Source organism: Rhinolophus sinicus, linkage group LG12 (genome assembly GCF_036562045.2).
Source record: "Rhinolophus sinicus isolate RSC01 linkage group LG12, ASM3656204v1, whole genome shotgun sequence".
Lineage (NCBI taxonomy): Eukaryota > Metazoa > Chordata > Mammalia > Chiroptera > Rhinolophidae > Rhinolophus > Rhinolophus sinicus.
In genome coordinates, this window is record NC_133761.1 from 6,744,840 (window position 1) to 6,768,735 (window position 23,896).

General features: G+C 36.8%; 1 protein-coding gene across 2 annotated transcripts in view; it reads right to left on the reverse strand.

Annotated features, from left to right (window-relative positions):
- Positions 1 to 1,490: 1,490 nt before the first annotated feature.
- Positions 1,491 to 23,896, reverse strand: part of EFR3A (EFR3 homolog A) — a 79,519-nt gene continuing 57,113 nt past the window's right edge. For both annotated transcript variants that reach the window (XM_019723947.2, XM_019723956.2), the window contains exons 14-23: positions 23,375 to 23,450; positions 22,552 to 22,713; positions 21,765 to 21,896; positions 20,528 to 20,595; positions 19,472 to 19,599; positions 14,404 to 14,495; positions 9,785 to 9,833; positions 6,220 to 6,323; positions 5,657 to 5,706; positions 1,491 to 1,893 (exon numbers count right to left, since the gene is read on the reverse strand). In XM_019723947.2, coding sequence (XP_019579506.2) covers positions 1,788 to 1,893; positions 5,657 to 5,706; positions 6,220 to 6,323; positions 9,785 to 9,833; positions 14,404 to 14,495; positions 19,472 to 19,599; positions 20,528 to 20,595; positions 21,765 to 21,896; positions 22,552 to 22,713; positions 23,375 to 23,450 — 967 coding nt within the window. In that variant the 3' untranslated portion in view covers positions 1,491 to 1,787. The remainder of the gene's footprint in view (positions 1,894 to 5,656; positions 5,707 to 6,219; positions 6,324 to 9,784; positions 9,834 to 14,403; positions 14,496 to 19,471; positions 19,600 to 20,527; positions 20,596 to 21,764; positions 21,897 to 22,551; positions 22,714 to 23,374; positions 23,451 to 23,896) is intronic.

The window sequence follows — 23,896 nt, forward strand, 5'->3', positions numbered from 1 at the left end:
CCCCTGCTTTGATTTTTTTTTTAAATGCAGTCAAAAATTAAATTCTTCTTTAAATACACAGAAGACAAAAAGGAAAATAAAAAAGATAATATTTGGCCTATTAAATGGTGAAACATTTTAGCTGATCAAGAGGCAAAGTTACAGTGACAGCTGCAATATGGCGACTTAACACCCCCCCTGTCCCCCCGTAGCCACTGCACTGTTACTCTGAAAACAAGGTCTTCTTTCACCTACGTTTGATAAAGCGCCCAGGATGTCTGAGTATCATTTTATAGGTTCAAATGACTAGGATCGTTTGCAACATGTTTTAAGATGCTGTACTTTGGTTTAAATATTCAAAACATTTCGAGTATGCTTCCTTACTTTTTTCTGTTTCCACTACAGGTGCCCAACTCATCATAAACAGAAAGTTATAACATGTCTTTCTTCACTGCAATTTCTCAAACAAGAACAAAATCTAAACACTGAATTGTTTTTGAGCTACAATTTTTGATAGGTATATTTTTATCTAAAAAGAAATGAAATCTGAAAAGGCAGAACTATAAACAGGTTTATTTTATAAAAATGTCCTAAGAGAATGTTATGAGTTACAAAGAAAGTTGTTCATTTTGCTGTGTAATGGAATTCACTAAAAGACACAGCTTTAAGAAAACACCAAAGGTTTGCCGGCACACGCGTAGAGCGTCAGTATGTGTAATCTTAGGCGCTTAAATCAACAGAAGCTTACACTAATGAGCCTCAGCACACTTGACTGCTAAAACCATCGGCACCCTTTTCAAATGTAGTATCACAAATGCTAACCAGATGCACACAAGCTACAGTTCAAATCTTACAAATTAAAAGTATATTTTGGTCGTTTTCTGACTGTGAGGATTTAAGACAATGTAGAGTATAAAAAGGTAAATTAACATGTTCTTAATAAAAATCAAAATGTACAGTCTTCACAGGTGAACTACTCGCTGTTTTAAATGTCTTTTCTTTTTCTATACTAAATATATAGCTCATTTAATTAATGGAGCCACAGCAAAATACTACTATAAATTCAAAGCGTAGTCTGTAGACCAATACATCTCATGACGTAAAAAATATTGCACAGTTCGGTGTTCCGAGAGTAAGCTCCAGGCCTCCTAAGAAGAACGGCCAAACTCTCGGCAGAAAATACAGTATTACAAGGACCAGACACTTTACAGTATGGCGACTGTAGGGTCACACTCTAGGACTATCATTCAGCAACTGTCACCATAACAAGCTGACTGCCTATCACATACTATCACGGTACATAAACACACAGATGCCATCACAACGTCAAAAACACAGAAAAAGCCAGAGCAGTTTTGCAGCCCCAGGGTTAGAATATATTTGTGTGTTTTTGCTTTTGCAGATAACCAGCATCAAAAGCAAGTTTACTTCTAAGCACTTGTGTAGATGTGTAGAAATACAGCACATACTTCAAACATCTTCAACCCTTATAAAGCTTCATTTTTTTAAAAAAATTACATGTTTGTGAAAAGTTTAAAATATACTGTTTAACAATGAAATAATGCAAGACCAACACATGTTCACCTTTAAAAGCCAACAGGAACCTCAAATGAAATTAACGTGGCATAAATCTATCTTCAAATCAAATACAGTTTCACAATTTCTCATTCGGTATGCCAAGCATTTGGTTCAAGGTTAAGTGCCCTCGTTATTTTCAAGAAGTAGTTACAACAAACTAAGCACACCCTGAACACGGCCTGACCTTCATTTGTAGGCTGTGAAATCCTATGCTGAGTCTTGCTGAGCACTCAGTACACACAAAGGTCTGGGAACTTCATCTCATAGACCGGGACAGACTGGTACTGGGCATGCCCAGAAGTAATGGTCAGTGTTCCCGACGGACTGGGAGGAGGGCTGGAAAAGAGGAAGGAGGCGTTGTCAACAGGTGTATTGAAAAGCTGTTCATTCCACAAAGCATTCTAATGACTACCTGCCAACAGCTGAATGCGATGCCTTCATTGCAGGGATCCACGTGATGTATGTTACTGGACAGCTAGCTAGATGGATGCACGGAAAATAAATCATGGCGGTATCGAGTTGTTTTTAAGTCTAAACCAGACATTTTCCTTTGAATTTATATACACAATTTTTTGTAACGGGTTTATAATATATACCCATTCTTGTAAGCTTGCTGTTTCACTTGTAAAAAATCTTTCATATATACATATTATTCTTTTTTTGATGACAGCATAGTATTTCATTTTATAGATATATCATAATTGATTTAATTCAGTGGATTCATTTCGATTTTTCAAAATTATATATAATGCTCCCTGGTCTTACATATACGTAATTTTATCCTCTCTTGTTGATTTATAGTCTTACCAACAGAATTTCTGGATCAAAGTGTACTTACAATTTTGACTTTGGACCACATTGCCAGAATACCAGTAATTTAACATTTGAGTGTACCTATTTTCTAATACCATTATAAATCTTGGATATAATCAATCTTTTTGTGTTTTAAATCTTTGCCAATCTGACAAGCAAATGAGAATTCATTCTTATTTTCAATTTTTGGATACCATTGATGCTAAATATCTTTGTAGATTTAATATCCATTTTATGTTTCTTTTAAAATGAATTGTCTATTTGAGTCCATTGCCTATATTTCTACTCAGATGCTTTTTTCTTATCGATTTAGGAAATTAATCTTTTGTCATATGATACAAATGCTTTTCCACAATTCATTATTTAATTCTCAACGTTAGGGTTTTGTTGTTGTTTTGTTTTTTGCCAAACGCTTAAAAACCTTACAAAAACTCAACTCATTTCTTATGATTTCTAGTTTTCATGTTATGCTAAGGAAAACTTTCCCCAAATCAAGATTACAAAAAATATTCTCGTATAAATTCTAGTATTTATATGTATTTTTCTAAACAGTTAAAATTTTCTATTTTGGTAAAAGAAGTGGAGAGTCCTCCTTCTGTCCCTCCTTTGCGGGTGGACAGTCTTTAGCAGTTGACCAAACAAGAGTGAGTCAACATTTGTTCTTTTTCCCTTGCTTTTTCCTTCCACAGCATTTTCCTGACTGCTTTATATGTGGATTCTTCCACGCTGTCCTTTAGCATCATTTGTTCAGAGGTAAAAATAATAATAATTGTGAAGATTTTGAGTAAAACTATAAATTACTATGCAGAGAACTTACGTATGTAAGACACTAACTTCCTATTCAATAACAAGGTGTGAGTTTTCCATTTATTTAAGTATTCTTATGTATATTTCAGACTTGTGGTTATTTCATATAAGTCATATAGTTCTCTGAGTTTGTTAGTATGTTAGAGTCATGTCATGAATGTAATTCACTTAGCAATGGATTTCCATGAATTATGTATAAATATAATTATCTAACTGTAAACGGTTCTCAATTAAGTTATTCCAGCTGGTTGTCTTATATTTTCCTGATATACAACTGAAAAGTGGGATTACAGGATCAAGAACAGGTACATGTTTAACTTTAACGGCTCAAGTTTTACAAAGTGTTTGTACCATTGAAAACTCTCGTGAGCAATGTATGCAAGTTCTTCCATAAGGTCCAATATACTGTTAAGGCCGTGCAATGAAATTTTTTTCTTTCCGGTATTATTCAATTCTTGAACCACCATTTGGTTCTTTTTCAGAGTTTCCATTTCTCTCTTAAAATACACGTGTCTTTTCCTTTACATTATTTGGGATGGTGGGTTGTGTGTGTATGTTTGTTAAGGTCCTCATCTACTAATTCCATTAATTGGATCGTCTGTGCAGCTGCTTATTCTACTGTATTTTCCTGCTTCTTTGATTTCCTGTAATTTTTTTTTTAAATTGTACTAAGTGAATGAAACAATGATGGAGACTGAAGTATAAGATTGCTTGTTTTGTTTCTTTTCTCGAAAATACAAACTGCGCTGGCTGGTGGTTAGAGTGAGGCAAATTAACAAGAGGAAATATATCCAACAAGAACTGAACACTGAAGGGGCACCAAGAAGTCTGTCTAATTCCTCTGTGCCATGTAACCTATCCAGAATGGCTACTTCCTAACCACGTGACCTTGGGTAAGTTCCTTAATTTCCATGTGCCTCTGTTTCTACACCTGTAGAATAAAAATAATCATTACTCATTTTTAAGGTCTATTGTAAATATTAAATGAACTAATGCTCTTTGCACAGCGCCTAAAATACCGTAAGTGTTCAATAAATAACTATTACAAGTAAATATTCAACAGACGCTAACTAGTGGTAGTAGATGCGATACCACCAAAACAGAATGAGTCCGAACACTTACTCTAAAATGCTAAGTCTACAGTATGATGGCATGGCTACACATGCCGTGGCAGTCCCCTGAAATATTCACTTTAAGAGAACATGGGTTAGGAATTCGAGCTTTGATTTTTCCACTCACTAGCTAGCTGGATGACCTGCCTTCAGCAAGTTACTTTACTTCTCTAAGCTTCAGTGTCTTTCCCTGGAAAATGAAAAGCAAAATAGCATCTCCCTAACTTTTCAGGGCTATGGTGAGGATTAGGAAAAATACCACATTTAAGCAGCAGCATCAGAGCAAGTACACAGTAGACACTTCCTGTTATAACGAATAAGCATCAAAGAAGTAAATGCCCACACCCAGCAGCTTTCTCTGAACCTAACGTACATCGCATTGCTTAGTTTAGTCTGAGTCTCTGTTCGGAAATTTTGTAAATAAGTGATTCTTCATTTACGCAGGCGGGAGGTGGAGGGGCGGCAGGAATGTTCGGGAAAGGCCTAGAGTAAGGTGTGAGACTGATGAAAAACATTCTTTGCTTATGAAGGCAGAAGAAAGGCTGAAATAAAAAAGGAAGTGGACGAGAAAGAGTATGCACCTGCCTCTTCTATTTATAGGACACTGGGGTTGAAACAAAACTTTTTCATAATCGAGTTAAAAGTATAAAAGACAGAGCTGATGTAGAAAAGAATCCCAAAAGCATGGCTTCCATCTACGGCTCCTGCACTCTGCACTCTGCCGCCTCACACAAAGGAAAGCTTCCACACGGAGAACAGAAGCCTGCTTTTCTTAGATGGAACTGGAGTCTGCCAATCCCTGTCTCATGCGCTTCATTACTTAATAACTGACAGACACAGAATAGCTAAAATGTGTTAGATACCGTATACTTTAGAGCATAAAACAACTCAGAACGGGACTCAAGTGGGTATGATTTAGGAAAGCTCAAGGGAAGTTTAATAATTCAAGACAGCCGTCTGCACAGCCGAATTGCGACTGCCCTGGAAAGAACCATGAGGTTGAACCATCAAAAACTGCAGCTTTTGCAGGTCAAAATGGTTAAGTATGAGAAATTACCTGGTTAAACATATCATTAGAATGCAAGTCTTCCAAATTTCCCAGATGTCCTTGTAGAATCACTCAGAACAAATGAATGATCTAAAAAGGAGAGCTAGAAAAACTGGAAGACACCTATACGAGAAATGGTATCAGACTGTACCTAGGAAACGAGTGACTAAGACAAAGACCTAAGTAACTAAGACCTTCATGACCTGTGTTTACCTTCAATGAAAAGCACAATTACTTATAACCAGCCACAGATTTATAGGGGTCTAACAGTCTCTATTTTGTCATCATTTTATTGCTAGTGCAGTAAGAAAACCCTTACCGGATGGTGAGTTCCAATATTTGAGCAAGTCTATCATGAAGCAAATTTGCCTATGAAGGAGAAAAAAAATGTTAAGAACGGATGTATTTCCCAAATACCCATATGTAGTAACGTGAATGCAATTTAAAGACAAAGCATCACTGTATCTATGAAGCCAACGGTACAGAATGCTTTCATGTTTGAGTTTAATCTGCCTCATACTGGAATTTAATATAAAGTTTCTCTCTCATTCCTTTCCTAGTGTCGATGGTAAAAACAAACCGATAGACACACAAAACAAAATACCCACAACAAAATCACTGAAAACCACTGCAAAAAATGACCAAAGCAACAATATCACTAACATGTAGTTTGGGACGTGCTGTTTCCAGCAGCTTATATTACACAAAGAAACGGCTGAGGCTTCACAGCTGTACCTTCCAAGTTTCCGGTCCCTATCTGATGCAGGGCGTTGTGTTCTGCTCACTTGCCTGAAGCTCAGAACCTACCAACCAACCGATTACCAAGAAAGTTTCCACCAAATCGCACTCCACGCCCACCCCCTTCACCATCTGTTCACTTACTTTGGATTCACACTGTGCTGCTATTTCTTCAAAAGGCGCTTTCTGGAATTTCTCTATCACGAGCCGTCTCTTCTCCTTCTCCTGTTCTTCCATTCCATTGGTGTCTATAGAAATGTGTATGAAGACCCGTTAAAAGGAATACAGAATTTCAGAGAACCTTGCCAAAGACCGTAAGAGCAAATGATCTCTAAACCAAAAACAAAGGTAATTCATAGGACTACTTTTATAAGAAAAAAAGCAACAAACATAACATCCTTGAAATGTCTTAGTTAAGGCTAGAAAGCACATATGTAAAAAGTTTTTTTGTTTTTATCTAAGGGTTAAAACTACACAAGACCGCTTTTCACAGACTACCTCTCTCTCTTATCAGCACAGCATAACTTCCTACAAGTCCAACAACTTCCAGGCCCTTCCTGAAGGAGGACTGTTCTATTAGTCACCAGGCCCTTGCACAGACAAGGAGCTACACTAAAAGGCTGCTAAACGTTGGCACTGAAGGGCGTAACAGAGAGCGTCCTTTGGAACCACACTGGCTTAGTCTTTTCCATTGATTTTCCACAATTTGAAAAGGGATTTTTTAATCTTAAGATGATGCGTGCTCTAGCTAAAGTTTGCGAGATAGTAAAATGATAAATGTCTCTGTTTTGAGCTACTGATAACAGAACTGTTTGCGTAAGAACATGAAAAGAAGGCTAATCTGTGGCTTCTCTATTGATGGTCTACTGCAACAACGCAGGGACCCCTCAGGGTTTCATTTCTCCTGGTTGAGAATGTCACAGGATGAAATGCACTAGTCCCAGGTCCCTTATGCAAAGCTGCCTAGACTGTAAGTGACAATTAGCTAGTGTTAAGAAGTGGAAATAAGCATTATATTTTTTTTCCTTTGAAATTATTAACGAAGTGGAAGAATTTGTGTCCTTCTGAATGACTATAATAATTATGACCACCTCTCTACTGTTCACTAGACCAGGGGCACAGGCTCCCATGTGCCAGGGCCCAGGCAGGACACAGAAATGGTTCAATCAGGTCAGGTAAAGCAGTAGGAAATAAGGGACTGGGGCAAGCCAAGCCAATCAGGTCTTAAGGATTCAAATTCAATTTATGAAAACTATACTTCCACCTAAATTTGGCCTGCAGGCAGCATGTTTGCTTTCCATGCATTATTAATCCAGCACTTCCTGAATTTTGGTTTTAAGACTCCTTGACACTCTTAAAAATTATTGAGAAAACCAAATAGCCTTTTAAATGTATGTTATATCTATTGATATTTTCTGTATTAGTACCTTAACTTGAGAAACTTTGAAGATATTTATTAATTCATTTAAAAACAATGATACCATAGTATGCTAACATAAATAACATGCTTAATGAAAAAAATAACTATATTTTCCAAAACAAGCAAAATTAGTGAAGAGAGTGGCATTGTTTTATAAGTTTGCCAGTCTCTTTAATTGTGGCTTAATCGAAGGCAGCTGGATTCTATCTGCAAATGTGTTCGACCCACTGCAGAATGTTATTTTGGGGAAAGTATATAAAGAAAACCCAGGCCTGCACAGACAGGGATTGATAAAGGAAAGAGTATTTTAATAGTCTTTTCACAGAATTGTGGATATTTCTTCTTGGACCCCACAGCAAAACTCAGAAAGTGGTAGTTTCTTAAAAGTTAGTTGCAATATGGAATTTAAAACTTTACTGATAAACCTTTTATGATTGGTTATGTTAAAATCTACTGATCTATTTTACACTTTGAATAGATCTTTACTCACGCATGATTTTGTAACATCATGCAATGGTCATTTGGAATATTGGTCCACTGACTTACGCAGAGCCTCTAAACATAGACACATTTCATTATAAAACATTTTTTAAAAAATCACACACGTTAGTTATTACCACTGATCTCATTAAAAAACGTCTTTAAATACTGGGGAGCTGTCAAACTCACAGTGGCAGACTGTTTCAAAATTCTAATTTTGTTCAAAAGTGCTAATTTTATCACTGCAAGTAAATACTGTCAGTGTGTTTTGTTTTGTTCTCTTGAAGCGACAGCCTCACTTCATTTATTTTCCAGAAAATGTATGCCAAATACTACAGTTTTTGTCAGTCTTTTTTTTTTTTTTAAGTAAAAATGGTGCTTCTTGTAAAAAACAACGATTTCAGCTTGCAAATCAAGGCAATCAAAGAAGTGTTTATATGTACTTCCCAAAGACACATGTACTCATGGGTTGAGATGAATAAAATTAATAATGTATACTAACTCACCAAGGGCATTCTTAGGTAAATTTTGCTTTTAAAATAACTGCGGGTTGTGATGCTAGAGAATATGATGACCTGTAGGGTGGTTTGATGCCTCTGCCCTCGTTCGTGTTAATCAGAGGGGCTAACGGTGTTTTAGGATTAGGAAGAAAATCCTTTTGACTTCATGGATCCTTGAAGGCGTCTGCTCCAGGGCCTCCAGGGGCCCACAGACATACTGTAAGAACCAATGCCCCAGACTGTACATTCCTCAACACGTCTTATTAATCTTTAAATGTCTCAAAGTATCTTGCACATAATGGGCATTCAAAAATTGCTTACTAAATTCACTTAATTTTATTTTGGCAAATTCGCTATTACATTACAGTAAGGGAAAAACAATCCTCTAATGGATTAAGCCAAAAGGGGTCAGATTTTGTTTCATGTACAATGGGTGCTGGAGTGCTTCACGTCCTTTGATAATGATTTTCTTACTGTAATATCCCTGAAAACATGAGAGCCAATTTCCACCCTAAATTGCTTTACCAATTAGAAATGAATTGGGATCAGGACATCATTACTCTAGTAGTAATTAATACTTAATTGAAAGAACCATTTTAAAATAGAAAAGAGACAAAGTAAGTAAGGTAAAATTTATTTCCATAAAGGCGTAAGGAGAAAAAAATCAGATTAATATTTTATACAAAGAGAAGTGAAGACTACACAGTCCGACCTGGGTAAGAACTGTGGCTCCAGTGTTTACTTCCTAGCCATGTGAGCTCAGCAGAATTTGTTAATTTCTCTGCCTCCGTGTTTTCATTGATAAAACAGTAAGGATTAACGTGACACTCCATCATGCCTGCTGATAATCTTGGCCGGCTCTCTTCTCCTACCCCATCACACACACACCCCATTATACCTGTTAAAAATCACTCAGTTTAGTTTTCTCAGAATTTTCATCTCCACATCTCCTAGGAAATACACTGACTATTTCTCATAAGTTCATGCAGCCTGCATGCTGGCCACCCAATAGGATGGCATTGAAATACACTGTGATTTGCTCGCATAACTCCAGAAAGTCAGTCTATATCAAGGAAAAGAAGTATCTGTGACAAGACAGGATAATTGTAAAAGCCTATAGAATGTAGCTAAATAAATCAATTACATATTCATACAGAAATAGAATGTAGCTCAATAAATCAGTTACACATTCATACAGAAATCAACACTATGTGTGTGTTCTGTCATGCTGCTTCTATTTACGTGGCATCTAAACAAGTACTAAGACAATGGAGAAAAACAGGAGAGTTAACAAGTACAAAAATCTCACCAATTGCCTTCTTTAATGCTTCAAAGGTGATTTCTTCAGTGTTACTAACCTAGAAAAAAGTGATGTGAAGTAAAATACAGAGTTAAGAACACTTTCACCCAGTTACAAGTCATCTGAAGAATTTTTACACATTTTTTTCTTCTTTGTGTTGGCTTGATTTGTGATCATACTCCACAGTGTCCAATATTCTGTGTTTTCATTGGTTGTGACAATGGCCTACTGCAGTGGCTCCCAAACAATCTACAGGCTACCCTTACTTAGGCTGGCAGAATTAGCATCCTCTAAGCGACCCAACACGACTGAGCTACAGAACTCAGTCACCTACCAGTCATGTCACGTGCAACAAGAGTTGAGTCCCTCCGGGGGAACTATGCTTCCTAAGTGAACAACGCTGGGAAATATGCAAGGCAGAGACTACACATAAATATAGTTTCAGCCATGTAACAAAAGAAAACTAAGTACTCGATAGCCTCTATAATTTTGGCACCACATACAGTTTACACATCAAAAATGAAATAATCTAAAACTTAAAATGGTTTAAAACAATCACTACTTTGGGAAGTGTTCAACAGTTAATCAACAGCTTAAAATAATCACACTGTGGATCTTCTAAGGTCAACCACCAAGTCTTATTCTCCAGAAATACCCTTTCACTTGGCGTTTGCAGCCCTCTCTCTTGCTTTGAGATATGTACAAGGTAGGAATAACATACCCAGTTACTACAGCATCTCTGAATAAAAATTAAGAAATGATACATGAGTACTTGCCTGGGACTCTGGTCATCCCTAATTTTAGCTCATGAGCTTCTTTTGCTAAGTCTAGGGCAGCAAGACTAACGAAAGCAAGACTTCATGCTTTGCACCTTAGCTTCTCTGCAATACAAAGGCTTGAGCTGGAAATCAAGCAGCAAGGGTTCCACTACCTCAGCTTTTCTACTGAGGGTTCACATTTCTAGTTGAAGTCAGATTAAACTTGGGAGTCTTCCGTTGCTTTGTTCTAGATATTTGGAGCAGATACACAAGATTAGGCTCTGGCTGGTTAATTGTTTGTATCTACTAACAATCTAGTACGTCAGTGAAAAACTCCACTGTTGTTTTTATAACTGATTAAGAGCTTTGAGACTTTTGAGAAACAACTGTAGTGCATGAGAAAGACCACTGGGAAAGACAGAAGGCCGATATTCTTGTTACATATAATTATTACTTATTACCTGTCCAATCTGGATAAGTGAAAAGCTAAATAAAGTGCGTTACCTAATAACTCTTCACCCCTGTTTGTTCTTGTTCTCTTTAATTCAGAGAGTTATGATACAGTCTCCCAGCATCAAACCACCACGTCAACGGGCTCGTCCTTTCCTTTTTTAACCTCCCTTCGCTAAACCACTCTCAGTCCCCTGCGGGTCCTCCCCATGCTGCCTTTAGAACAGGCTGCTCCTGCCCTCCTGCCCCTGCCTCATCTCCAGCCTGACGACTCTGGGCCCTTGTGACCTCAGTGCAGGCTATTATAAGGATCGCCTCGCCGGCCTCTCTACCTCCAGTCTCTTCTTTCCAGTTCAGCCTAGTCACACTCCTGGTATTCACTTTATGAAAGCAAAGCTCTGATAATGACACTACCGAATTTCTATAATTTGGCTTCAATCTTGTTTCCTAAGATTCCTTTTTGTGAATCCTATTTTTTTTTTAAAAAGACCGATTGCTTTACATTAGTATTTAATGATTCATCTTTTTCATACAGTGTGGCTGTTAGACACAAGCCACCTACTGCAATTCAGTGCTCGACTAAACTAGAACTGTTCCAACTCTAGAGGAAACACTGGTCGTGTCGGAGTTCTGGAGAAATGGTGCAAGGCACCATCCTAGAGTTTCAACATTCCTTTCCTCCTTATGACTTTGGCCTTATTCGTGGATGTAGGACTCTAACCTCGACTGCACAACATCCTTGGGCCTGCATCAAATCTGCTCTTCCTCTTTCTCCAATCAGACTAGCTGCTACGTTACTTCCACTGATACTTTAGTGATTTGACAGCATAACAGCTTCTGACTAATATTGACTTGATGCTAGAATTACTGTTTCGTTAGCACATAAATGCAGGTTCCTTCAGCTATATTTGGGAAAAAGGCAAGTGTACATACGTGTAAAACAAAGACCTGTTATTTGTCCTAGAACAAACAACTATCCTTTTCAGCCTTTTCAGTGACTTAATTTTGTACAAAGAAAAATTTAGTATGTATTCAAAACTGGATGTACATAACCTCCCATCTCTTCCCCCAAATGAACAAACACTGACTATCACCTTTCAGAGAGAAGAACTGCGTGGTGATTTCAGATTTCACTCACATCCATTATGCACCTCAATCACACCTATGACGCTCAGAGAGCACCAGAAGTCAAAGGCTCACCCACAGTGTGTGCCTCTGTTAGTCAAGGTGACCATTTTATCTCAGGAGGCAGACGCCTCTATTCTATGTCAGCCATTCATCTCCTTGAATACCTTAAGTTAGTTATCTTCATATGTAGACAGGGCGATTTTTAGAAAAAGTTCACTAAGTGATTCCCAGTGGGCGAAGGTTTGAACCACAAATGTTGTTCCTGACGTACCTCAAGTGGACCAGGTATTTTAACAGACTGTAGTAACAATTTGAGTTGGGTCTAGGGAATACACAAGTTTGATCTCCATCTAAACGATCTTCTGACTTTTTAAGTTATAAGCTCTAAAAACAGGTATCAGATATTTCTGAAGACTGGGATTATGTATGTAAAGTTTCAATTAATTTTGATCAAATACAAGAGTAATGTTTTTGAAATGAGCAATTTTTTTATCTGATTGTTAGCTAATATACTTATTCATAGTTTGATATTTCGTCTCCATTAACTGGTGAATATCTAACTGTGAATTTTTCCTGTTCATACCATGAAATTAATTAGTTCTAGCCTAGAAGGTAATGTTATTCTGTCTTCTGGTATCAGAACAATAATTCCTAATTTGGAAATGGGAAATGGGTTTGAAAGTCCAACGTGCTCAAGGAAATCTTATACTAAACTATTTACTTAAATTTTCAAATGCTCAGTGTAAGGCACACCTGACTTAGGACTTATAGCAAAGAGAAAAACAGGATCTTTAACAAGTTAACAAATGCATTAATGGACTTTTAATGTAAAGTTCATGTTCAACAATCACCCTCCTACATTGTCTTTATGCAAGTGTCTTTTCAGTTCATTTTATTAAAATAGACTGATTCTTTGCAATAGTTTGAAGTGCTTTAAAATAAATAAAAATTATTAACAAGAGGAGAATGGAATAATACCAGTCAATAAAATATACTGCACTCTTGACAAAATAAAGTATATAAACTAAGGCTTTAGATGAATTTATTCCCTCAAAAGGTAACAGCACAAAATTCACAATCATTAAAAGAGAGAGCTAGCAAGATACCCTGCTTACCAATAATGAGTATAGAAATTACAATGGCTTTGAGGTGGTGAATTTTGGAAAGATGATTTTTCTTGAGCCTTAAATTGGCAAGAAACTTTAAACCAACCTTAACGCTCTCAGTTTCAAAATGAACACTAAAAGCCTCTTCAACTACTGTTGATGCTCTACTGTTAATTTCTCAATAAAACTGATTAATTCTACATAATGAGTTGAATAGCAAGGAAGATACTATAAGTTAGTCGATGTACCCTGGCCACCAAATAATTTTAATTCCTGAAGACAAATTAACTGAGCAGAATCGGGAGGGAGGAGGAGTGAGGAGGCTGAGAAAGCACGAAGTCAGACAACTTCCTTCCTCTTTACTTAGGTAGATATTCTTTTAATTATTTATATCGCACCAAATGAGAATAATGAAATACCTAGGAAGGCAAACAATGAATAAATCACGAGGAGGCTGACTTGACATGCTGGTATTTCGGCATTTTTACTTGACTATCAAAAAATTCTCTGGTGATTTGTGTGGAGTGAGTCCTAGAGAGTACGGGCTGCTTTTTCTTCCTATACTCAGGAGGGTACACGCTTGTGCTCTATTGAAATAAGAGGAGAGCATTAAATCTATGCTGTTTCAAATAAATCACAGTCCTTAGAGTACACAGGTGAAAGACACAGCTGAATCTGCATTAAATTCATTATATTTACTACCTAAAATGATAAAAAAAAGTTTTCCCTCATAGATGAAGTTTTGAAACTTTCTAAAAGTTGTGAGCATTTGCCTTCACATTACAGCATATAATTCTATTTATTCTCGAAATTTATGTTTCATAAATCTTTAAAAATAAGATCTCGAGGTCCTCCAAATTTAGTAACAGGCCTTATGTACATTTCTCACACAAAAATCTTATTTGAATATGTTTTACGTTTCCTTTTATCACACTAAATTACAATGTGAAATCTAACGATAGCATCACACGTTAAATTTATGTCTTTATAGATAGCTGACAAGCGTTCAGTAAAATAAATTATAAGTAAGTTCAAGACTAAATCAGATTAATTTCTATGAACAATTCTGTCGACTTGGGGAAATTTACAGTTGCATTTGCTATTTGAAACTGTGGAGGGGCGAGAATTCTGTTAAATTGATGTCTATCTCAAGACAGAACACTGCCATAAACGTGCGGCAACGTACCACGTCATCGGAAGGAACACTGTTGGATAAAATGTCCACCTGGATGGATACGGTGTCCACAATACTTTTTCTTCTAGAAAGCCGGTCTTCATCTAAAATAAAATGTTTTCTCCATTACATGCTAGTTAGAAATGGTATGTCACTTATACGCTCTACATATTTCAGATTTCAAAAAATGTGAGAAAATTACAACAACTTGTCCTTTTTTGCTCTTTCTAAATACACAAAGCACTGCGTTCTCAGATTTCTAAATTTCGTGAAGCAGTCACTTCATGATCTGGCAACACTCCCCCTTTCTAATCCCATTGTGTACATACTGGGATTTTATTCTAGCGAAGGGTAAAGAATGAAGACCCAGAAGGCGGCCAGCATAAAGGAACCGGTTTCTCTCTTGGTGAGTCCTCCTCCACTCTCAGGTAGCCTTAGGGGTGGCAACAGATGCTGTAAACTGTACTTGGTCGTTTACCCTCTTCTTGGGTACATGGTAGGACAGCAAGTCCTGGCCTCTCTGTGAGTAAGAGGGACTATGTGGCCAATAAAGAATGAGCAATGTTCCACAGAGGAGCAGTTCCATCAGTTTGGATTCCAGATATGGATGATACAAGTTCTGCCCAGTTAGTCTGAGCACCAAATAAGCCGTTCCTGTTTTAGGCCACCGAGAACCTGCGCTGGTGAGCACAACATAACAGCCAGCGTTTCTAAGCCCTGGCATCACTGACATTTTGGGCCAGATAATTCTTACTGTGGGGACCGTTCCGTGCATTGCAGGATGTTTAGCAGCATCCCTAGCTTCTACCATTAGATGCAGTAGGCCTAGCCCACCTCTGCCTGCCCGTGATGGTAAGTAAAAATGTCTCTGGGACTGGCAAATGTTCCCTGGGATGGGCAAAACCACCCTTGGCTGAGAACCACAGACCCAGTCCATCCTGACTGGTGGTAGGCCTTCCTACAATTTTCCCTACATGCCACCATCGTGTTATAAGCTTCTTAACACACTAACCAACCACATCATGCCCCCAACAATCCTACCTACTGCTTCTTGAACTGGAAAGGCACTCTGGGTTCTCGAGTCAGGTCTTGACAGCAGTAACTTCAACTGCTCCCTAATTTACATAGTGTTCAAGTCACGTGTACCTGTTCTCCAACTCTGCGCATGCTTTGGCATATCTGCCTTCCACGCATTTCTACAAACAGAAACCCTTACTGGAAACACCTTACTACCTGCCCTTCGTTACGTCCTCCCCACTATAAACATTCTTATCTTTCGAAGATTGGTTGAATATTATATGACTTCCTTAAAAATCTTAATATTACTCCAATTATTTCTACTTACCCATTTTTCTTCTAGCTATAAAAATTTGCTATCAGTTATGACTGACCTTCCCTTATCGCCCTTCAAACATTATCCCCCTTCAATCATTTACTGGGCCCTGTGCTACAGACACTTGAATTAATGCCTTATCCGCCCAACCACAGCAGCATTTCAGTGACAGACTCTGCGCTTTGCATCCATCCTACAGAAATCACTCAGGTTCTGTGAAGGCTGGTTGTATAGAACTAACACATACTCAACTGTGACAAATCACTACATATTGCTTTGCTCTAGTTTCAGGTCGGAATATTTTATCTCCTGCATGTGGCTATTCCTGAGCTAACCTAACACACTGTATTCTTTGTTCTTCCTTCATAATCATATAAATTATCCAACATAATGACATTAATAGACGCGCTACAAAATAGCACAGTCATCACTGCTGACTCGCTTTTACCCTCCAAACAGGCCAACTCCCAAGGTCTCGTCAAACTCTAAACGAGGAATACATAATAGCCTCCTTCACAAAGAACATCACAAAAGAATCTCTAGGTTCACATACAAAGGCTGATGGGTTGCAGAAGCATCAAGTTGAAGCCTAGGATAAGAACAAAAAGGAAAAGAGAGGTATGGGGCAGAACAGGGGTCACTGAGTGGCAAAAATCAATGCGAATAGAAGGGAAGTGCAGAGGAGAGAGAGAGAAGCAAGACGTGAAATTTTAAAAGGGAAGAAAATGAAATTTAATGGGAAACTCGAACACTATATTCTCAGAACTTTTTTTCTCTTGCCCTATATAATCACCTGCTTATAGTAACAGGTGACTACAGGAAAGCCAAGGGACAGCTGTAATCAGATCTTACAAATCTACACAAACGTCAGGCTTCTAAAATGGAGCTCAGGGAAGAGAACGCCCCTATTCCCGTGGGCTGTCTCCGTCTGTGCCTGGCCTGCTTTGCCAGCCGACTGACACGCAGCGTCACTGCAGCCCGAGTGGACTGCACTGCCACCACCTCAGTGTCTGATGGGCACACTCCCTGGGGAGAGTCCTGCTCCCCAAGTCGGGCTGGGGAGTCCCAGCCACTACTTACTGTGCCCCCCCCATGGTCCATCCCACCTCCCCCTCAGCTTCCTATACCTGCTGCCCGCAACGGTAATCCTTGGTTCTTATTTTTGTTTTTAACTAGAACCTGAATTTCAGAAGCAACACTTAGAGAGAGCTATGCCTAACCTCCTTCAGTGATGTTTTGCTGCCACCTGGTGTAGCTACATATCACATACATAATGGCACTCAGATGGCTAAGGAACAGAGACAACAGTCTGAGTACAAGTATGGCACAGAACGACATCAAATTACTCTTCATAGAATTTCCTACGGCTATGTAAAAATGAGATACAGGAACGGACTCAACTGTACATAATGAATCATAAATGTGATTAGAGCTTCTATACTACTCAGATTCAATTAAAAAGCGAACTGGGGGCAAAATGAAATATCACAAATTATCTAGCGACACAAATTTCAAAATGTCATAGTTTAATGCTGATGCTACTCATACAGATATACATTTTTTGGTCCTATAGAAAACACAAAATTCTGTCTAGAGTTAATGCATATTTACAGAATAAAAACAAACCAAAAATCATAGCCACCATGCAATATAAAGTAATAACCAAGGTATTTCATTTCAGGCTCACTATCCTCATTTGTAAACAGAGATAATGCTACTTTCCTCACCAAACAATTTTAAGGATTAAATGAGAAAATGAATACAAAGTGCTCATTACAGGACCTGGCACACAGCTAGTGCATAGTAAGTGGCAGCTCCTATTCTGACGACGACGGGGATATGCATGATACACAATAAACGAAATGTTTTGCTTTTTCTTTTGACATATTGCTCTTAAATTCTTGATTTTGTAAAATGAGTATCTGATGGTTATATAAAGAAGAACTCGCCGCCTGAAGTGACCCCATGAAGTGTCACAGTACCTCTGCGTCTTTCTGCTTTAAGGCAGGACACGTGTGAATAGACTGTTCTAAACTACCAGGGTCTCTAAAATCAGAAGAATCTTATTCTGACTAAGGGATTTCTCTGCAATTATAGAATTAAGTATTGAAATGTTCAGAATTCTTCCAGTCAGTGATCAAGAGGCATTTAGAAAGAGAACACATCTTTTTCAGGGGTGGGGGAAAATGGGGAAGAGCAAGCCACCCGTTAAATAAATAAAAAAAGTCCCAGAATTTCCATTTAAAATTGTTAAGAGTTAAAGGAACAGGGTAAAAGGAAATAACAAGGGGTGAAAAAAAAAACTATAGCTATGGGAAAGGCAGCGCAAAATTACAATTGAACTTGTAAGTATATAAAATATACAGGCACTGGCTCCATTTTCTAAAAGGCACGTTTTATTAGGCTATTTTCCTAGAGGACAGGCGAGGGAAAGGGCAGGCCGAACTGACACTTGGATTTACCTTTGTACTTGTGCCTGGGTTTATGAGGTTTTTTGCCTGAAGGAAAAAGAGCTAAATCCAAATAATAAGATTAAAATATTTTAAGTCTTTTTAAAAAAATTCTTTTAAATTACAAAGCTCTACTAATACTTTATTCTTAGCACTTTTGTTCCCCCAAGAATTCATGAGGAATAAAATCTTTCATAGGATGGAACTGAAAAGAAAATGTAAAAGAATTCATTAACATCTCAGACTACTGTGAACAACTATCACTGTAATATATGTACGTATTTTGGATTCACATTATAAAGAAAGATAATGTGATTCATCCAGAAAACCACCCAACTGAAATCAAATAGTTCTCTTATAGAACAAAGGTATCCCCATTGATCCCCAAAGGAAGAACTAGTTCTTCCACCAAATTTAATACTTACACAATCATCAAATGAAAATGAAGACAGAAGACAGAAATTCTTTGATTTTAGTTTTAAAAGTAAAAGTTGAATGCAAGACACCAGTTGTCTTGAAACACAACAGAATTATTTCAGTCAATGAAAAGAACAGAAGGAAAAGTATAGTGTAGAGGAAAACATATTCTTAACTTAAAAAGTTTGCAGATTTCTTTACATAGCACATGGTCTGTACGCTTTCAAATAACAAAAGTTGCCTAATTCATTAAACTCAATAAATACAAATCACTAATTAAATAATTTTCATCAACTTCCATAACTTAAATACAATATTAGTCAATGAGAAAAGACCTCACTTCGCTTCTTTGTTTAAAATATATTATCATTATTTAGTATAACAATAATAATCGCTCAAGGACTCAATTTATTCATGATAAAATCACACACACACACACACACACACACACACACACGGTGCCAAAAATATGTATACACGTTTGAAGAAAGGAAAAAACTGTATTAATATATACCAATAACAAAAGATGAATACAAGTCACGTTTGATTTCTGCAATTACAAGAGGTGCTCAGAGTGGTTACCACCAGTGTCCAGACACTTGTGATGATGGCGAACTACTGCTTGAGCAACGTTGACCAAAGTGTTAACATCGCTTAAAATGTGTATACATTTTTTTGGCATCCCCACTATATGTATCTTTAGAGATTTACCAACAGTTTTCAAGAGTAAAATTTTAAAATAGAAATAAACCCTCTGAAGCATTTGAAAAAGCTGTGATACAATAAGTACACAAACAGAATTAATTTTCATTGCTAATTGGGTATGTAAAATTATTGAAACATATCACTAGAGAAAGAGTGCTAATTATCCTCTGCTTACCTGTTACTTGTGGTACATACGGTACTGACAATCTCTCAACACTATAGCCACTTCCACCTAGTGACTCTGCAATCTTGTTGGTCAAGAAGTACAAATTTTTGTCATGCTTCTCTAAAGACTTTGGAAGCCTGTCAGGTTGATCAAACAAAAGTTGTTTAGTGTGTAAATTACTGAGCAAAAATAAATTAACATGCAAACATTCTAGATCAAAACCTAAATATTATAAACACAACTTAAATTGTAATTAGTAGTAGACACAGTATACTTTAGGGGACTAATTCGAGCTCTTTAAAAACACAAGGTATGCAGTCCCTTATATGAACCATGCTTCTGTGATTCCCCAATAACGTTCCAATGGGGAAGGCAGTCTTACATCATTCTGTTGGTATTCACACTACGCCCAGCTTTAACTTCCACACTAATCAAAACTCTACTTAGAGAAGAAAATAAAAATGCAGCTGACTGATAGTTAATGAAAAACATATTAGCCGGCTAAGTGATAAGAAACCCTTGCCCAATCACGTAAGGTTTCACTTCCCTTTCAAACTGCCTGATACTATCTTAGGCTGATGCTTTCAGTACTAAACTGCTTTTAGAGTCCAAAAGTGTGAATAAAATATTGTTCATATATACATTTCTTGTTTGGACAGCAAGGAAAATGAAGGGTATAACATTAATTTTCCTTATTATATTTTTTCTTTCATAATTTTATGAGTATTGCTATCTATTATTAAAAGTCTTAAACAGGATATTATATTCTCTTAAAGGAGTGTTTATTTATATATGAGAACATGCTATATTTAAGAGATATATCTCCATATTAAAAAAATAAGATAAATATGTTATTCATCAAAGATTGACTTTATGTGTCAAGAGCCTAAATTTATAATGAACAAGAACTTGTATAGCAAGGGAAAGAAGTTAAATGAATTAAATGACAGAAACACAAAGGTGATTATTATAAAACACCAGAAAATTATTCTAACAATAGTTTACTCCTTTATCACTGATTGTTTTCTCAAGTCAGTGCCCCTAAAATGTAAAGAATTAACATACATGCACTTATCTCTGAAAATATGCTCTGGCAGAAAATAAGGGGCTTCCATAGTTCGAATTTCAATAACCTGAAAAATATCCAAAAACAAAACAAAAATCAAAAACCTCACTTCTTGGGACCTTGCTATGAAAATGTGGAAAACCAAAGAAAGCAGAAACAAAACCTAAACATTTGTAAGAATTACCATTACTTTATTTTAGAATTTAAGCTACGCTTACAGACCAAAGGCAGAGTTCATTTTCACATTGATTATTTTCAAATTTCAGCAGGAATCAGAATCATGACAACAAAACAATACATGTAGTGAAAAATGATGACATATTACATCTGAGTAAACCTATGACCAAAGGAGAGGGACACTTACTTTCGCAGATGCCACTACTTGGAAGCACTGGGCTCTCAGCACTCCCTCCTGCACTCCCCTCTGCAGCACGCACACCGGCCTCAGTGCCCTTGCGGGGTCTGAACCCTCCACTCAGCTCTGAGCCGCTTCCATAATATGTCTATCTATGATGGCAGGCTCAAATACTCACTCCAATGCTTGTTTAGTGAATGAATGAGTTTTAGTTCTTAAAATGCACTAAAAACCTCCATTTTAGCAAAAACTGAGGGATGTGCTTCCAATTTCATAAAAATGAGGTTCTCCCTGACAAATATCTTTAAAGAATATAAATTACAGGAGCCTTTTTCTGCCAGGTAAGTTAAAGGCTCTGAAATGCATACTAAATCATAAAAGTAACTACTTAACAAGTTACTGCTGAAAAATGTAAATACAGTTGAATGACACAGGAGAAATCTCTGAGAGGCACATTAATTATTCAACTTCTGAGATCCAGCTCAAGAAGATTGGTTTAAAACAACAACAAAAACCGCATAATTTCAGAAACGTTAGGTACTAAGATTCATAATGGTTTTAAAGGAAAAAAAATTAAATAAAAAATTGCATGAAGTATTCTAGAAGAAAACTGTAACCAAAATATTTAAAACAAAAAATTCTAACAAGCTGAAAAATAAAATCTAATAAAACAAAAATTCTAACAAAACAACAGGCATCAAAGAAAATATAAACACTAGCTGTCGTTTGAGCTTTAGTTTCAATTTAGTCACTGCCTACTTTTATAGAGTTATCTTCATTTGATACACAAACATCAAAATTAAAACTAACCATCACTGAAAGGAAATGAGCCATTTTTGTAGTATAAAAACCAGGTTGAAGAACTTTCCTGAATACCGTACCTTGGTGACGTGCTGGCAAAGGGCAGGGACGGCTATCATCTGACTGACAAAGTTGAGGTACGCGGCCACCAGCGCCATGATCCCACAGCGGTGGAACATCGGCAAGTGGTCCTCATTGATGATGGCACTGTCCTGTGATACAAAGTCAAGCACAGCAAAAGGTCGCACGCTCCACCAGTGTATTCTCTATGACTGCACTGAAAAACTACGGGTAGTCTGGAAGGCTAACAAAGTTATGATTTTTTAATTCTGAAAGGAGAAAAAATGCCCATTTACAGGAACATTAAACCTCTCAACTCAAATAGCTCTTCCTCAGGGAAGCTTTTCTTAAAGAAAAAGAAGTATATACACGTAACAAAGATATAGCTCTCTGATATATGTGTATATATATATATATGTACCTGTGTGTGTGTATATATATACATATACATATATATATTCACACTGCATACTGTCCTTTTTATTACATAACACTTACATTCCAATCAAACAACTATGTATATGTAATTATTATTTAACAGTTATCTTGTCCACTAAGCTCAAAGTGTGGGCACAGAGATTATGCTGTCTTTTTCATCACAGTATTATTATGACATGAATGATATTTAGCACAGTCAATGCTCAGTCAACATTTCTTAGAGAAATAAATGACAGGGATCGTTGTTCTGAGTATTTCAGATTTAAACTAGACACTTCCCGTTTAAAATCCATGTCCTTGGATAAACGTGACAACACTTTACAGATGGTGCTGGATTCACACAAAAATGTTTTCTTCAATGAAGCGTACCTGCAAAGCAATGGCTAGTCGAATGAGATCAATAACCACTTCTTCATTGGCCAATTCAATAGTTATAAGAGCAAGAGAAGTATAAAGTAGCTCATAGTTTTTTTGAACATTGTCTTCCTCTTTACAGCCCAAATATATGTGCCGATAGAGTTGCTGCCCGTTCTGAAATGGGTAATGAGAAGAAAAAAATAATTTTGCTTAAAATGTAGTAGAAGCAGATTTCACACGCATATAACCGCCTACAAAGTGGCTATCTGCCTTATATAACTTACCAGAGATGAGAAATTTAAGTTAATAATCAGATGGTCAAATTGCATTCCAACTATTAACATCAACAAATACCAATATACAACTACAAACTAACATGAAAGTTGAAGAACAAACCTTACATAAAAACAGCAAGTAATAGTTCTAGTGTCAACAATGTAAATGTTTTTAGTAATAATTTGAAAAGACAAAAGCAAGTGATAGATTGATAGGAGAAAAAATGAAATGGATGGCTGGACAATGGGAGCCTTGGCCACGATAAAGGACATCTGGGTGAGGGGAGACATGCTAGGGCTCGTCCAGGGAAGAGCATCTGTAGGTTCTGCTATACTCTGGCATGAAGACCCCAAAGGCTAATCTGAAGCCTACAAATAGGGGAGAGGTTACAGAAACACCCCAGGGATTGTACTGAGGTTTCCCCCTCAACCAAACCAATCTAACTGTATTAATAAAGTCTGGCATCACTTCAAGGTCATATATCAAAATAAAACTACCTAACAATTTAAATGGCTATCACTTATAGTATGCATTAATTTTTAGAAGAAGATAATCTTACCTTTTTCATGAAACTTGTGTCTTGTCTACAAATTTTTTCTCTTTTGATCTTTAGGTCAGCTACATCAGGTATTATTCTAGAGATAATCAATATATCATCTTTAATGAATAGTACATTTAGTTAGAACATCATGTCATATATGGCAAATCAATTGTTATACTTAGGACTTTGAACTATGCAACATTCAATTTAAAGAGCATTTAAAATAAGTCTATATGTAATGATACTACTGAATTACCAAGTTTAATTAAGAAGAATTGCATAAAGTAATCCTGACTCTTCAAGCCATTCCTAAGTTTAAAACAAAACCAAAATAAAATTCACGTAACTAGTGATCACTAGTAGTTGAGACCTCCGAAAGTACATTAAAAGACTTCCAAATGTCTTAAACTATATTAATAATTAAATTGTCTCAATACCAATTAAGTAAAACTATGGATGAGTATAACCTGAAAACCCTAGATTAAAAAAATCACAATAGTTACATACGTGAATGTAGAAATTTAAAAACGTGACCATTAA